The following is a 16,818-nucleotide window of genomic DNA, read 5'->3' on the forward strand; positions in this document are numbered from 1 at the left end:
GTTTCAACTTGCAGTAAATATTCAGCTGTACATACTAGGCAAAGTGTCTAACTGCATGTACAATTAGCACAAACACTTGCATTATTAATGGACTGTCTTTTTAAGTGTGTAAAAGCATACGGTGAAGATCAGGCTTTTAAAGACAACAATCACACAAGGTCCTGTTGGCCTGGACAAAAGGTGCTAAATGTGGTTCCATGGATCCATTAGAATCCGTACTTAAGAGCTCCACCTACTGGAGCCCAAAGGCCAGATCTGGTAAGACAAACTCCAGCGATAAAGCACGGTATGAGCTGCTGGAAAGCAAAAAATCCTGTGCGAAGAGGCTACAGGCCATGATCATCAGAAACGTTCTCTTTGTAACCAGTATTGCAGAAATAAATTTCTTTTTACCTTTGGAACCAAGGCTGCATTAAAATGACCCAAGTCCACTGTGCCGTCAGTCTCCAACTTCATGAGGTATGACTTGTCACATTGTTCTATCACAGCTATTGATCCAGAAGTGAACTATAGGGAGAGATGTCCCCATAAAAACAATCCTGAGACCCAGCTCCCACATAAATTCATTAATTCCTACCAATAAGGAGATGTTAGGGTACAAGAAAAGTCCTACTGCTTCGCTGCCTAGCACAGGAAAGTATGAAGAACTCATTTCTTCTTTCACTTCAGCTGTCTAGTTTGACAAAACAATGGTGCTCTGATTTTTTTTCTATCAGAAGGTATTTCCAATGGAAGGTATTAAAGCAGAGAGCTGTGCTTCATTACTGCCTTTGTGTGCCAGCCTGAGCATAATTTGATCAATCTCTGAACAGCACGGAGTCGTCGACCAGTTCAGCACGTCCACTAACAGAAAAGGACATCTACCACGTGAACGTGCAATTTTACATGATTAATTGGTGCTCTGGATAGAAAGCTTGGCATTGTCACGGGGAAGCATTAAACAAATGACGAGCGATATTGAGAGAGAAAACCTTTTTAATATTTCAAAGCGTTGGGCAAATTAAATTTACTTTTCATTTAGCAAAATCTCCCTCCCAGAACCAATGATAATGTCAGGGGTTTTTGCATTGCTGCAATTATATAGAACAAAAAACTGAAGGCTTCACAATGGAACCTTCCCATTTATGTTGCTCGTAAGTCCAAAGAGGTGCCTTGTGGGTAATTACTGTCCAATACTCTTACAAGGGATGTCCAAATCCTTCCTCTGTCATACTATACACACACACACACACACATTTTCAGAACCGCTTGTCCCCTACGGGGTCACGGAGCCTACCCAGTAACACAGGGCGCAAGGCCAGAAGGGGAGGGGACACACCCAGGACGGGACGCCAGTCCGTTGCAAGGCACCCCAAGCGGGACTCGAACCCCAGACCCACCGGAGAGCAGGACCGTGGTCCAACCCACTGCGCCACCGCACCCCCTTTTCACACTATACAGTTCTTGTGAATTCACATTTTTTCAGCAGGAATATTTGTAACCTAACCAACAAGATCAACCTCCCGGGTTACCTGCACATAGGTTATGCTTGGATGCTCTCAGAAGTCCTCATGTGTACATGAAGTGAGGCATATTGGAAATTACCTTAATTCTATTAGAACCTAAACCTTTCTCCACATTCTTAGTCTTCCTCTAGTTTAGGGAAAGTATTTGGATAACATCATACCTGACCTACAGTAACCCTGCGGGGCAGACTGATCAGTCAAACTGTACTCATCACTCACCATGTCACACACCCTCCTACACATAACTACAGAAATCATGCACTGATCACCCAGTTACGTGGCATAACCCAGTACTTGATAAGCACTGCAAGGTCTGAATCAATGAAAAACAGACCTTAATTACTGCCTAATTAGATCTTCATTTAATGTTCACATAAACATAGCAACTACATAGGCAAATTATTTTAAAGGTTTGCCCCTCTAAAGCAATGATTCACAAACACTGGGTCACATAGTGAACTAGGGAATATTTCAGTCAATCACATAGTCTTTGATTGGCTGAGTGAGCTGTGCTTGCAGTGGAACAGAACAAAATGTATGAAATGACTTGGGATCAACAAGGGGATACTGGAGAACCACTGCCCTATTTGATATTTACCAATCAAATATGCACCGCTTACTTGCTTGACATACAGCCTGATCAAGGTCAATAGACAAGACTACACCCATTCATATAAAGAAATATTTAGAAGCAATTCAGGTCAAATGCCTGGATCAAGGATACAGCAGTCATGGGATTTTAAACCCATCACATTGTGGTAATTTTTAACATCCATTTTCAACCACTTCCCTAAAGGGTGCTAATAATCAGCTGCACCAAGTGAGCACCATCTGGCCTTAGTCGAAGTTGAGCCTGAAGGCTTTGGAAATGCAGGGGCTGTAGCCCTTGAGGCCATACATTGTGGGATGCAAGTTATGGGCACTACCCTGCTGGTTTCTAGAGTCCAAAGATTCCTCCCCTGATCAAAATTTCCCCTCATCTCTGCACAACCACAAAGAAGGAATAAGTAGCAGAGAACCCTCACCTCAGACCATATCCCTTCAGGTTCTGGTACTCAAAACATGACCAGATAACTTCTAAGGAAATTGAGATAACCAAGGTCTAAGATGAATGTAAATAACTAATTTATTTAACACAAAAGTCAAATTGGGTTAACAGTAACTTCGAGGTAAATCGTTTCGTAGACTTGAACTGCAAGTTGATTTTCTGAACTGGAAGTTCCAATACCTTTGCAATCCTATAGATTGCTTTTGATCAGATGTATGGCAATGGAGCCTTACATTGTGCAGACAGAGCTAAACTGCATCTCCATTATTCAAGAACTTTAAAAATACCATCTGCTTGGTGGTACCCAATTTTCTTCATGGTAATTTCTTCCCCTTTCTATGGTAATTCTCCTCCACGGTTTTTGCTCATGTACAAGTGAAAGTTTCTTAGACTCTCAAGAGCACAGCAGGAAAGCGGCTACTAAGCTTTTTAACCACTAGGATAAACACGTTTTAATTAGAACTCATTGATTCAATTATCACAAAGGAAGTAAGGCACAGCAATCATGTTAAATGTGATTAACGTCACTAACAGAAAACTGGAAAGAGCGCGGAGACCATTAAGTAAGGGGTGGGGGGAGAAGTATGGATAGATACAACTGTCAGGACAAAGCAAATTAAAATAGTTAAGATTCCAAAAATGCAAACAGCTTCTATGGCGACTCAGTATGGCAGCACTGGAGGGAGATCTCTACGTCTGCTTCACAAATTTCCTCATTGGGAATATGTGGGCCTACTCTCCTTCCGCCTCCATGACTCTAGCAGGATGACTGCAGCAAAACAGAATGTGAGGAGCCTACCCGGGTCAGTGAGCATCTCCTTGGCCTGGAAGATGCCGATAAACGTCTTCTTTGCCCTCTTCTTCTCCACATTGCTGTCCTAGAAATTATCTGGGTACCACTGCTGAACCAGCTTCCTGTGCGCCTTAATGATCGTCTTCTTATGGCCTGTTCTATAATTTTAAGAACACCACACCACAGTCTTCAGTGTCTACACAATACAGATTTCTTCTGCAGCTGAAGTCCTGCATTGGTTCACCTGACTGAGTGAAACTTTAACATTAAATCCGATCCATTTTTTTTTACTGACCATCACCAACAAGAAACACTAATATCTTACGACATTTTTACACTGACAATTTACAACGGCACTAAAGTGCTTATTTATTCAGTTACCATTTATAAAGTTGGATATTTTAATCACTGCAGCAATCTGTTGACGATCCTTCATTAAATAACAACAGTAAAGACCCAGCCAGCATATCAAAGAACCACATTATTGTTAAATCTGTTTTTATCGTTTTAGTTACCTGTTAATTGTCACTTCAGACATTTGGTATTTTGAGACCAAACCCAAATGGAAGACACACAATTCTTGATGGTCAAGATCTTGTACTACTTCTTCACATGCCAGTCACCCTTGCTGTGCTTGTCTTGTATGACTGTGGAAACAGTGGTGTCATAATCAATAAGGATCAGAATCACTAAAACACCAGGACCAAATATAATCCCCCATGGCACAGAAACTATGGACATGAGCTGGTTAGTCTGTTTTAAATCTACATATTTGTGTCAACCACCATGCCCAAGCAAAGGATTACAGTCAGATACCCTTACTAACAATTTTAAAGATTTATATCAACATAGTTGATATAGTTCAGTCAATCACTACTAAATATTAACACCCACAAATGTGACATAAATATTAAGACCTAAAATATACCACGTGATATATTGTCGGTACGACAAGTTAATGAGCCAATATGACATACGGTGAGAAAGGACCGAGTTCCACTGCTTTTGCACAGCTGAACCAAACTGACATCTTCAGCACATGAAGCCAGGCAGCTATTCCTTCACTTAGCCGTGATCCACCTCAAGTTCTGCAAGACTGATTGCAACGACAGTGGAACGAGAAAGCCTCTAAACTCCACAAAACAAGCCTGCAAAGCACAACCGTCGCTCTGCACATGCAGTGGCTTCCCAACAGACCCTTGTGCATGTTTAAAACATGAGTCTATATTGCTTAGTCTTGCTTTACCTTGTTAAAGGTTTCACAGTGATATAAGCAATCTTTGGAAATAGTGGTTGTGCAACAGCCTTGACCTGGGGGGGAGGGGCATGATTGAGTCTTGCTGAGCGAAATGTAGTTAATGCTGTCAAGGGGGGGTGGGAGGATCTGAAGCCGGTGAAGCTGCTGGTGTCAACACCTATGTAGGTGTTCACACCCAAGTGCATGGGAAAGTGGCTAACGAATCTTTGCTGTTCGCCTGTCCGGTGAGCATCCCCTGCGTTGCTATGGTGCTGCCCAATAAGGCGAATGCTCTCACTTCCTATAAACCAGACGGCTTGTGATAGAGCGGGTGGTGAATGAGGAAATGGTGTGACATCCTTAAACGTTTGAGGCTATTTTTAAACCCAAAACAACGGACTCGAAGCCGTAGACCAAACAGCTCTCTGCAAATGTAGTTTCTTCAACTCTATATATGGATGTTTGTGCCCGTTTCTATTTATTACACCATGTTTACAAAGGATTTTTATTGCTTTTAGATTTTGTCTTTGCACAGCAACATTTAAGAAAACAGGATTTAAAAAAAAAAAAACATAAGTGAAGACAGTTCTGAGAACCTATCTATGTAAATGTTCAAGATGTATCTGGTGACAGGATAATTGCTGGCAATCATACCAACCCATTGGAGTGCAAAAAATAAGAAATATATACAGATGCAGTTTCTTGGTGAGTTCTGTGTGAATTTCATTGAATAATGCAGTTAGTGTAGTGCTCCCCATTGAATTTGACTTTCATGAAGCCACTGGTCAAGCTGTCAAACCAGCTTTCAGAAGTATACGTAAAGCAGTTCCAACTGGACGAGGTTTATTTCATGGACTCATGTAAACAAGAAGCCTGATAAGCAGCTTAAGTGATGGAGACTGCTGAATGTGATCACTCTCTGGCATTGTGGCCAGACATTTGCTGAAGTAAGGCTACAGAGTGGTGTTATAAGCTAAGAGTCACAGATGGGATCCATTTTCAAAAGAATGGAGACAATGTTTTTGGGACATGGCTAACTGGCATATCATCATTTCCACTTTTACGGCAGGGAGGGGGTGAACCCATACTCGACCCTGAACCTGGAAACACAGCATGGTTCTCTACAGTGTTTCAAGTACTTTATAGTTGCAGGAGTGCAAATTCACCGATTTAGTCATGATAAACCATATAACAGACTATTCACGAGTTGCACAAGCAGTCTTGAGATCTGTGCACGGCCCAGGATGGATCACTGAACAGGCTGTCCAATGAGGATATGCTTGTTCAGCTTCTTAACCTGTGGTGAAGCAGCACTTATTGTTAGGGTCCAGCTTCAAACTCAAGTAGATGAACGAAAACCAGTGAAAACATCCACTCAGATGAACAAATGTGCTTACATGCCATTTAGATCACCCTGAAGTTAAAGCAAAATAATAACCTGGATTTTTACTCTGGGACCTACCTTGTTTAACTAATATGTCAATTGGGCTTCTTTGAGTGACAATTCATTGACCTTCAGGTGATGGTAAATGGTGCTGAGAGTTGCCATTATAAAGTTTGGAGGCCGCTTTAAGGTCACTGATGGCTTTGCCCATCTCCCTTTTGGAGAAAGCACTCCGTTCACAGTTCCCTGGAGATCACCTCCCACATACAGGTCTAAGGGGGGTGGAAACACAAGACTGTGAGAAACCTTGGCATAGAGGCAGTTGCTGTTAGTGACGCATTTGGGACAGGCGGCACTGGACACAGGAACAGCGTGGAGGTTGCCAGCACATTTCAGACATAGCTATGACCTTGCAGCTACTCCCTTCTGTGATCGTGTCAAGGTAGGCGAGGGCCGAGGTGTAATCCTGCCGGGCAAAACTGCTGCGGGACTGAACCAACAGCCACAGAACCTTGTCTGATTCCAGCAGCTGACTTTTGGCTTCTTTCTCCTCTTTTTCAGTGAGCCTGGATTTGAGCCTTGAAGCAGTGCAGAGAGGAAATGCGGATGGAGAGCCAAACGAAGCACAATAAATTAGATATGCTTGGTGCTACGGCATACACACAAATTCCAGCTTTAACAATTTAAGTGCTATGAGAAAACTACATTTTATAAACACGACCTTTACCAGGATCTATTCCTGCAAGACAATGACCCATTTATCAACTAAATCTTGAAATCCAGGAAAAACCTACACTAAAATACCAGAAGTTTGTCAATGACTTTTCCACTTCCAAATGAAAGTCCATTACGACAAGTCATATTTTCTGAGTTAATGTGGCATACATTACAAATGGGCCTGGCATTCCCTTTGGCATTTTCTGCTAGCTCAGCTCTTGTAGGGAAACCATGAATAAGTTCAATGCATTAAACCTTGCCAGTGTTTCAGAATGCTGAACCAACAGGATGGCCTGCAGAGACACTGTTACAGTGGGAGCGCTACATTTGTATGGGGGGGCCGGAGGGTGTTATTTCTCCATTGCCTGAAGTTTAAATACAAATTTTACAAGTCTGTGTCACACTATTGATATCTATTCATCCATTATGAGCAGTATAGAAGTATAGGGTGTGAGCCAGGGTATACCCTGGACAGGACAGCAGTCCTAAGCAGGGCAATCACACACATTCACACATTACTGGAAATTCAGAGCCTTTAGAGTGTGGGTGGAAACATCATTGAGAGAACATGAAAATGCCACACAGACTAAGTTAGATTCAAACCCATAGCCCAGGAGCAGTGAAGCCCAAGCACAACCCACTGTGCGAGCACGCAATACCGGTACCAGTAACAGAACTCATTGTTTCTTCCTTCTCTCCTCCTTTTGGCTGAATGAGAATCTTCAAGAGGAAAGCTGCTCCAGTGCACAATATTACAGATGCACTATTAATGAACCTCAGTCACAAATCAACAGCAATTCCCTTAAAAAATAGATGGTTTTTTGGTGTTCTGCATTATCATTACTCTAGACCAACAGGAAAAAACAGACTAGCTTGCAGAGCCAAGAGGAATTTCCTGCCACATACGCCTACATGTACAGTAATATTAAATAAGAATTAAAATATTTTCATCTGAAAGTGTATTTATAGTTTTTCCATTAATGCTGTGAGGCCATGAAGTGCAACACAAGACATTTATAACTTGATTATGAAACATGTTTGCAATGTAACTCCAAGGAGAAACACAAACAAAATTATGTAATATTTCAGGAATGTCCAATTATCAAAACAGTGATGCTGAAGCCAGAATGTCCTACTTGTATATATGAGAATGCTTCATTAACTTCTGCCCAACACTAATTAAAAACCAAGGCCATTTGCTTCAAGAGACACAGTATTCTGAGAACAATAAAGATTTACAAATCCAAATTTCAATCCAATATACCATACGGTTTAGCTCCTAAAGAAGCTGTTTAGCCATAACCTCAAGAAATTCATGGTATATCTAAAATTTCCCATAGCAGCTTTGACTGGTCTTTGCTGACACCTTCTGGGAGTCTACTGTGCTTTAAAACAGTTATTAGTTACTGGCTGTCAGGCTAAATGCAGTCTAATTTACATTTTTTCATTTAGCAGAATCTTCTCCAAAGAGATTGAAATGGTTATTAACTAATACTTAGCAGACAGCTCTGTCCAGTTTAGTTTACAATGTTAGATAGATACCCTCCACTGAACTCCCAACAATCATTCAGCCATTCATACAGCAAAGCAAAGCAACACACTAAGGGAAATTTAGTTGGAAATTAACCAGAAACGTCAAATGTCTTGCCTGTGGAAGGAAAATCATGCACACACTTGGAGAAAATGCAAACTCCATGCAGACTGAGCCAGATTCAAACCCAAGTTTGAATGCATAGCCTAGGATCTCTGAGGTCAAGTGACAGCACAGGAATAGGGAGCAAGCTGGAGACTAAAATAATAACATTGTGGGTACAGACCACAGGTCTTTAACCACTAATTACACAGTATTCTGTCAACCATGTGAGATGTGTGACTTGCCTGCTTACTTATCCTGTCTACTTTATAGCCTTTTACAAGCGCTCTAAGAGGTTGAGCGCTATAAGAGGTGGGTCACTGTCACAAGTGAAACGTTTGAGTACACTTGCTAAACACTACCCCAACAAAGCACAGGAGTTAACAGATTTGACCAGGAAATAGGGGGCCACATCTTCCCAGCTCTTCTGCAGCAGTGCCCAGAAACACAGGAAACTTGTGGGTTGTTTTGCTCTTACTCTTCTGCCAGGTTCCTCCTATAGAATATTACCCAAGTGTGCTCAGACCTCTCTTTCACATCGGTACCATGCGCTAAAAGTGCTGATGGCTACCCAGAAAGGCACCTTTGAAACAGCACACAGTAAGGTCTGATTTGGAAAGACTTTCTAAGATGAGGTATAATTATTTCTGGATGTGAAATATGACTTGAGTTCAATGACTTTGCTTACATGTAGGTCTGAGTCAGCCTTTCTGATTTCATAATAATAATAATAATAATAATAAAATGCAGGGGGTCTGACATGTTGAAAACCAAATTACACACACACACACACACACATTTTCAGAACCGCCTGTCCCATACGGGGTCCCGGGGAACCGGAGCCATCCCGGTAACACGGCGTAAGGCCAGAAGGGGAGGGGACACACCCAGGACGGGACGCCAGTCCATTGCAAGGCACCCCAAGCGGGACTCGAACCCCAGACCCACCAGAGAGCAGGACTGTGGTCCAACCCACTGCGCCACCGCACCCCCCAAAACCAAATTAATAAAATTAAAAAAAATAAAAATTTCCTTAGTCCACACAAGGCTGTAAGATTAAATGCTTAGGCATCACAAATGCAGCCAGCAGCTTCTCACCCATTTCCAGGGATCTCTGCACAAGTCTACTGCTCTTCTAGTTCATATCCCCTCTAAAAAGAAGGCAGAAAAGGCCACTATCAGAAAATGATTGCATTAGACCATACAATATAATGTTCACACTCAGGGTGAATAATTATTAATCATCCTTTTGCAGGCATGCTTCTTGGGGCAGCTAGTGGTGTATTGGTTAGCACTGCTGCCTTTAGACCGAAAGGTTGTGCGTTCAGGTCTCACCTCTGATTGCAGTACCCTTGAGCAAGGTACTTAATCACAATTACAGTAGAAATTACCCAGGTATATAAAAGGGAGAAATAACTAAATAGATTAATGTAAGAGTCAGTTTGAGAAGTATCAGAAAAATGTAATAAACACATAACTTTTCAAAAATGATTTCAATTTTGATCGTTTTGTATAGCTCTGTTTACAGTAACATCTCAGGTGATCAGGTGTACTAGGTGACCCATTGCAATTAGTGTATCCAGCAGTGTAAGTCACCTTGGTGAATAAGGTGTGTGGGCTGATAACACTACATAGCATCCATTGCAAGTCGCTTTGGAGAAAAGCATCTGCTAGCAAATAAATGTAAATGTAATGTACTACAGCAGGACTCGAACCAATAACCTTACACGGCCATAAGGCGAACTATTACCCTGCCTGGTCCCATTCAGGGGTGACAAAGACACCTCGGTTTGTAATTTACTAGCTATGAACAAACATGCTACGTAAAATGTCTCATCACACGTCTTTGTTCGAACTAAATAAGGACACGACATGGAATATTAATTTTCCCAAACAAACTAGTAGTCACCGTCTGCACGTGACATATGATTTGCAGTGAAATGTCACTAAGTCCAAAAACCAGTAATTTACCTTCTACCCCACACACTGTCTGAAGCCACTTGTTCCAAACGGGGTTGGAGCAGGCCAGGGCCTGGACCGGTGGGGTGCAGAGAACCCCGAGCAGGACTTGAACTGCAGGTCCACCAGATCGGGACCCAGCCAAACCCACTCCAACACCACATCCCCCTTATTGTGACATATTTACATTTAAATATATTCCTTTAGCAGATGCATCTCTCCAAAGTGGTTTGCACATTACTGGAGCGTGATCAAACATGGGTAATATTTCTGAAACTTTTTATACTTTACATTTGCACGGCTTGGCAATGTCCTGACGCAAAACGTTAAACCAAAAAGTTGTACTTCCTTTGTACGTAGTGGCGCAGCAGGTTTGGCTGGGTCCTGCTTGCTGGTGGGTCGCAGGTTTGAGTCCCACTTGGGATGCTATGTGACTGGCATCTCATTCTGGGTGTGTCCCTTCCCCCTCCATCCCTGTGCCCTGTGTTGCTGGGTTAGGCTCCGGCTCGTCGCGACCCTGCTCAGGATAAGGTGTGTGTGTGTGTGTGTGTGTGTGTGTGTGTGTGTGTCTCACCGTCCCTTACAGCTGAGGTTCTGAAGCAATTTGCGTTTCACTATATATTTAAACTCACCAGCAGGTGGCGAAAGGGAACGCGTGTATTTCTGTCACTGAACCACTAGAGAATGTTTGTCAAAGCTTTACCGCTAAAACTCTTACCGCTTCTTTTACAAAGCCCCTTGTGCTTCTTCAGAATATTTAAATTACATTATTCATTAAGGCAAGTCAATTATTAGAACTGTGTGCATAAGTAATTTGGTTCAAGGTGGACAAACAGGACCAACGATGCTCTTTTCTTGTAGTTGGTGACTCATTGCAGGTTTAGCATTCGCTCCAGCTGGGTGATTTCTGGTGATTTTTCAACTGTCGAATTGTCATCACCTTGGTGTTCCTTTAAACAGTGTAACCTTTCAACCCTTGTGCCATAACTCAGCTGTGTTTCCTCTGCATTTTAAGCATTTATTATATTGCAACCTAAACAATGGTCAAATTACATCACTTTTAATGTCAATGCTAGGGTGAGGAGCTCAGTCACCCAGGAGGAGCTCGGAGTAGAGCTGCTGCTCCTCCGCATCGAGAGGAGCCAGTTGAGGTGGCTCGGGCATCTGTTCCGGATGCCTCCTGGACGCCTCCCTGGGGAGGTGTTCCGGGCTTGTCCCACTGGGAGGAGGCCTCGGGGCAGAGCCAGGACACGTTGGAGAGACTATGTCTCCCAGCTGGCCTGGGAACGCCTTGGGGTTTCCCCAGAGGAACTGGACGAGGTGTGCGGGGATAGGGAAGTCTGGAGGACTCTGCTCGGACTGCTGCCCCCGCGACCCGGCCCCGGATAAAAGCGGAGGAAGATGGATGGATGGGTGGATGGATTAATGTCAATGCCAAAAGCAAAACATCCCTTACAAAAATATTCCACGTAACATCCACAAGTCTTAAAATCAGTTTTAAAAAATCCACAAAACACCAATCTCAAACCTCTTTTCACAGCATTTTCAGTAGTTGACCACTCACCATGTCCCAACTGGAGGCACAGCAGCAGGCATACTTGCTTAAAGTCTCCATCAAATTTACGCTGTAGTGAAATAGTGTAGTGCACATGGAAGACTGTTTGCCTCTTCCGTCACGTTCATCTGTAGAGACAGTTCATGATTTCTCACATTTCACTGGGTGTCGTTCAACCCGTTGGTTGTCTGGAGACAGACGTGTCGTTTCTAGTTGCGTAGTGTCAAATTTCTTAAAAGTATTTTTACGTGAGAACATTTCTTCCCTTGACTTTTTATGTACATCAGGAGCAGGATCAGAGATGCAAGGAGAAGGAGTTGTTGAAGGCCCTTGAGCAATGGAAGGACGAAGGAAAAGAAAGGCAAAAGGCACAACTGGAAGAAATGAGAGAGATGATGCTAAAGGTATTCAGAGCTGTCTAGTAAAAATGCTGGTCTCTTGTAGCTCATAGGGCCAACATTTTCCCATGAAATTGCATACAATACTTTCATAAGACAGACATTAAATTTTTATTTACGAGTTAAACTGTAAAAATGTCAGAACTATAATACAAAAATATACATCTTAAGACTTATTTTTATTAACTTTTTGCAGTATTAAAATTAAAACTAATTTAAAATGAAAATTAAAATAAAATCAAAAATTGTTGTTACCAAAAAGTCCCATTCAGTGACAATTGTTCACCAGTTCAATCCAAAAATATGTACAACATTCATTATTTTATGGATAACCAACACTTAAGATCACCAAGAACTGTAAGCACTGTGGAAACAAGCTGAATTAGGGGTCTGACACACAAACACTTTCATTCTGCTTGGAACTGAAATTTAGACAACAGACAAATGTAGAAAATGAAAATAAATAAAGTGGCAAAATAGCTTTGTAATGGAATCTTGAAAAATTTATAACTTTTGCAATACAGCAAGCCAGTGTACCCTGGGAGTCTCATAGCCTGGTTCTGCTCATTCTTTGTCTCATTTACTGTCTTCAGGCAATGGCTAGATTCTGTTACCATGTTTACACGTTGTGCCGACGCTTTGACTAATTAGTTTGTGTTCGTAGGTGGACTGATCACAGACTTGGTGAGGAACCTTGAGAGAATATTTGTGGAACAAAACTCAACAAAGCAAGAGGAAGGAATGGATGTTTTATCCAACAAGAGCAACGTGCGGCAGAAACTCGAGGTGAGAGAAATTGAAATTTTGTCATTTATTTAGCTTTATAGGAACTGCTTTGATTATAAATGCAGTAGATAATGCACAGATTCTAGTATTTTCCCAAAAACATGGTAATGTCTGAGTGTCTTTTACTGTGTACTAGTAACAGGTTAATATCATGCCAAATGTGTCCTTTCCCAAGGTTGGAAATTTTTGTGATGAACATTTAATAGATTCCTAGCCCTTTCTGAGGGGGTGCGGTGGCGCAGTGGTCTTGGTCCGGTCCTGCTCTCTGGTGGTCCTGGGGTTTGAGTCCCACTTAAGGTGCCTTGTGACAGACTGGTGTCCCATCCTGGGTGTGTCCCCTCCCTCTTCAACCTTACACCCTGTGTTGCAGGGTTAGACTCCAGCTTGCCGTGACCACGCTCAGGATAAGTGGCTTCAGCTAATGTGTGTGTAGTGCTGTCTGTTGATATGTACATTTCCCCTTTCTGTGCTAGCCAAATATGTTTGTACTTCAAAGAATTTGTCTCTTTTCTTCATTGTATTTATTCATTTAGCTGACACTTTTCTCCAAAGTGCCTTACAATGTTAACATTGCAACTATTTACCCATTTATACAGCTGGGTAATTTTACCAGAACAACTTAGAGTAAGTACCTTGCTCAAGAGTACTACAGCCAGAGGTGGGGAGCAAACCTGCAGCCTTTGGAGCCAAAGGTGGCAACTCTAACCGCTACACTACCACTCTTTTACTATTCTGCAAAAATTTTTCCATTCAGAATTATATTGTGATTCTATCAAAGTATCTTGTTTTACTGAACTTATGCACATAGTAAGTATAATCAATGTAGGACTGTATGGAGCAAATAAAGGTGGAATAAGAAATAAGATTGGAAAAGGACGAATTTCCCCGGACAATTAGAAATAGTGGCTTCACTTGAAGACGATCACTGAGACACGTGGAACTACAGCAGCGTCTCATGAAACTTCTTGAAACTTCCTGAAACATTTAGGTTGCTAAAGGGGACCTTCATCGTAAACTATAGTATCATGTTATTAATAGTTATGCATCTTTTAAATGATTTCGAATGGAAATTGTGTCGTGAACTGTTTATTATCTTTCCAAAAAAAATAACAGAAACAGATTTTTCTTCATATGAACCCCTGTGGGTTTATTTCATTTATTTATTTCATTTCTGTTTTTAGTTGTTTGGGGTATTTTTCCTATGAATATGAAAGGGTCTGATTTCAGAGTGTACATGCACTTGACTTGTACAACGAAAAAGACAACAGATGAATGTCGGTAAACTTAAGCACTGCCATTTAAATGGGGCTCATGATTGTACAAAAAACATGATTGGCATAAAAATTCTATCCTGTGTTAAATTGTGCCGTGTCAGAGATCGAAGCGTTGGAGGTTATCCTGTATTGTTTTGGTGATACTGTGTAGGAACTGAAATACGTACTCCGTGTCTGTGTCGAGCTGTGCAGAGTCGGTTTCCATGGCAATGATACGGACGCGCTAAGAGGTGTGACAGAGAAGGCGAGTCAGACACAGTAACAAAAACCATTTATTGGGAGGTAATTGGAAGGAGCTTGTGAGGAGATAGTGAGTTTTTGAAGACTGTAGTGAGTAATTGTTGTTACTAAGCTATATTTTGTGATATCAAGCTTGCCTTTATTGTATGTATATAGCGGTGTAAGACAATGTCACGAAACGTAATACCTTGGCCTTGGTTGCTTGCTTTCGCCAATTTCCGTACATAGCTGTTCACGTTATTTTTTGGTTTTAAACATAGGCATAACAAAAGGACCATGTCACATGTTCCCCAGAATTTAAGATCTAATGTGCACCTCTACGATTATTTTTGAATAACTTCTTTGAGTACTGTGGTATAAACACCTGACAAATACCTAACATTGTTATGTCAGTGGCATTACAGACATATTTCTATGTAAACATTTATGTAAAATCTGTTCTCTAACGTTGCCTGACAGGGTCATTCAAATTACTAACTGCTCCCCTGCTGTTAACCATTGTATTTCACATCCAGTCAGTATGTCGAATCTGTGTGAAATTTCTGTTTTAATATTCCTCTGAGAGCACTTTTGCATTGCTCTGTTTCTTATTTGTTTTGACTTTGTTAATGAGTTTGATATTATGAAATGTGTCATTTCTCTTTTCTGAGAGATAATGTCAGAGACACAGAGTGATGTCCATTCCATAAAGCTGGAAGAGGAAATCAGCAAGCTGAAGGACCAACTAATGGTCATAACATCCAAGCTGGATATACAGCAGCAGGCATACATGGTTAAAGTCTCTCAGGTGACTTCACTTCGCACTCATAAAATGTAGTGCAGAAAGGAGACTGTTCCCCTCTACAGGCATGATTATTTTTGGAGACCATTAATGATTTATCACGTTTTATTCAGTGTCAATACGGGGGTACGGTGGTGCAGTGGGTTGGACCGCAGTCCTGCTCTCCAGTGGGTCTGGGGTTCGAGTCCCGCTTGGGGTGCCTTGCGACGGACTGGTGTCCCGTCCTGGGTGTGTCCCCTCCCCTTCCGGCCTTATGCCGTGTGTTGCCGGGTCAGGCTCCGGTTCCCCGCGACCCCGTATGGGACAAGTGGTTCTGAAAATGTGTGTGTGTGTATTCAGTGTCATCCAACTCCCTGAACAGTTGGAGAGTTTAGTTCCCAGTTATGTGATGTAACATTTCATTTAAATAATTTTATATGTGAACATTTGTAGTATTTTTTCTTCGGATAATCATGTGCATTGCTGCTTGAGGAGCAGGATCAGAGATCCAAGGAAAAGGAGCTGTTCAAGGCCCTCGAACAATGGAAGGACGAAGAAAAGGAAAGGCAAAAGGCACAAATGGAAGAAATGAGACACATGATGCTGAAGGAATTCAACAAGCTGTCCAATATGATTGATCTTCTTCAGGATGTAAGAAACTGAAATTTGTATTAACAGAATGATTTTTTTTTATTTTAAAATTACCCTGCATAAAAATTAATGCATGTTCTAATGGCACAATCAGAACAGAATATTTAAAAGGCAGTGAAAACCTAGTTAAATCTAAAGTTTACAAAGGATGTTCAGACAAAAGCAACTGGAAACTTAAGATAAGATACAGTACACACATAGTTGCTATTGAGCGGCAGCAGCTGTAATTATTTTTTTCTTTCAGTTCCTATTTTACTTGAACAGACTGCACTCCAGTGCCTATATTGAGGAGGAGAGGAACCGCAAAGTGGACAAGCTGGAGCGGGAGCTGCAGGAGCAAAAGGAACTGATATTATTTCAGAGGGAGCAGGTCAGCAGTTCCTCAACTGGCAGGGTGCTGGGCATGAATAAGCAGCCAGGCCTCATTCAGGAAACCCTGTATGAGTGGCCAGAGCTGGATTTGTCCTATTTTTATCAATGATTATTACAGTTTACCCCTGATTTTTCTTTCTAGTGAGTCCTGTCAGTCCTAGTCCTGCCTGTTAGCTTAATTTCTTATAATAGAAGGGTTTTCCAGCATGGATTATCCAATTAATTGAAAAGATAACCTAGAGAAATTACCATACACATGGGTTTAGATATTTATATTGTGAAAAAGTTATTTTTACAAGTATATTTGCATTTTGAAAAAACAGATTGTAGTGTAATAACAGACACTGCCATTATACATTAAAGAAAGACATAAATCTGAGTCCTGCACAATCAATTGCTGTAATAGTGGCCTCCCTGTTCTGTAGATCAAGAAGTTTACCTCAAGCCCATTTGAGCAGGGGAACAAGAGTACAGGTACATTTCATTTTGATTGCTGGGCTGATGGG

The 16,818-nt window shown here is 41.6% G+C and overlaps 1 protein-coding gene across 1 annotated transcript; it reads left to right on the forward strand.

Annotated features, from left to right (window-relative positions):
• Positions 1 to 15,004: 15,004 nt before the first annotated feature.
• On the forward strand, positions 15,005 to 16,421 carry LOC108942404 (zinc finger protein DZIP1-like). Its single transcript, XM_018765763.2, has 3 exons — positions 15,005 to 15,316; positions 15,788 to 15,940; positions 16,185 to 16,421. Exons 1-3 carry the CDS (start codon positions 15,185 to 15,187, stop codon positions 16,419 to 16,421), a joined length of 522 nt encoding a protein of 173 aa, XP_018621279.1. The 5' UTR covers positions 15,005 to 15,184.
• Positions 16,422 to 16,818: the final 397 nt, after the last annotated feature.

The sequence above is a fragment of the Scleropages formosus genome, chromosome 14, assembly GCF_900964775.1.
Source record: "Scleropages formosus chromosome 14, fSclFor1.1, whole genome shotgun sequence".
In the NCBI taxonomy this organism is placed as follows: domain Eukaryota; kingdom Metazoa; phylum Chordata; class Actinopteri; order Osteoglossiformes; family Osteoglossidae; genus Scleropages; species Scleropages formosus.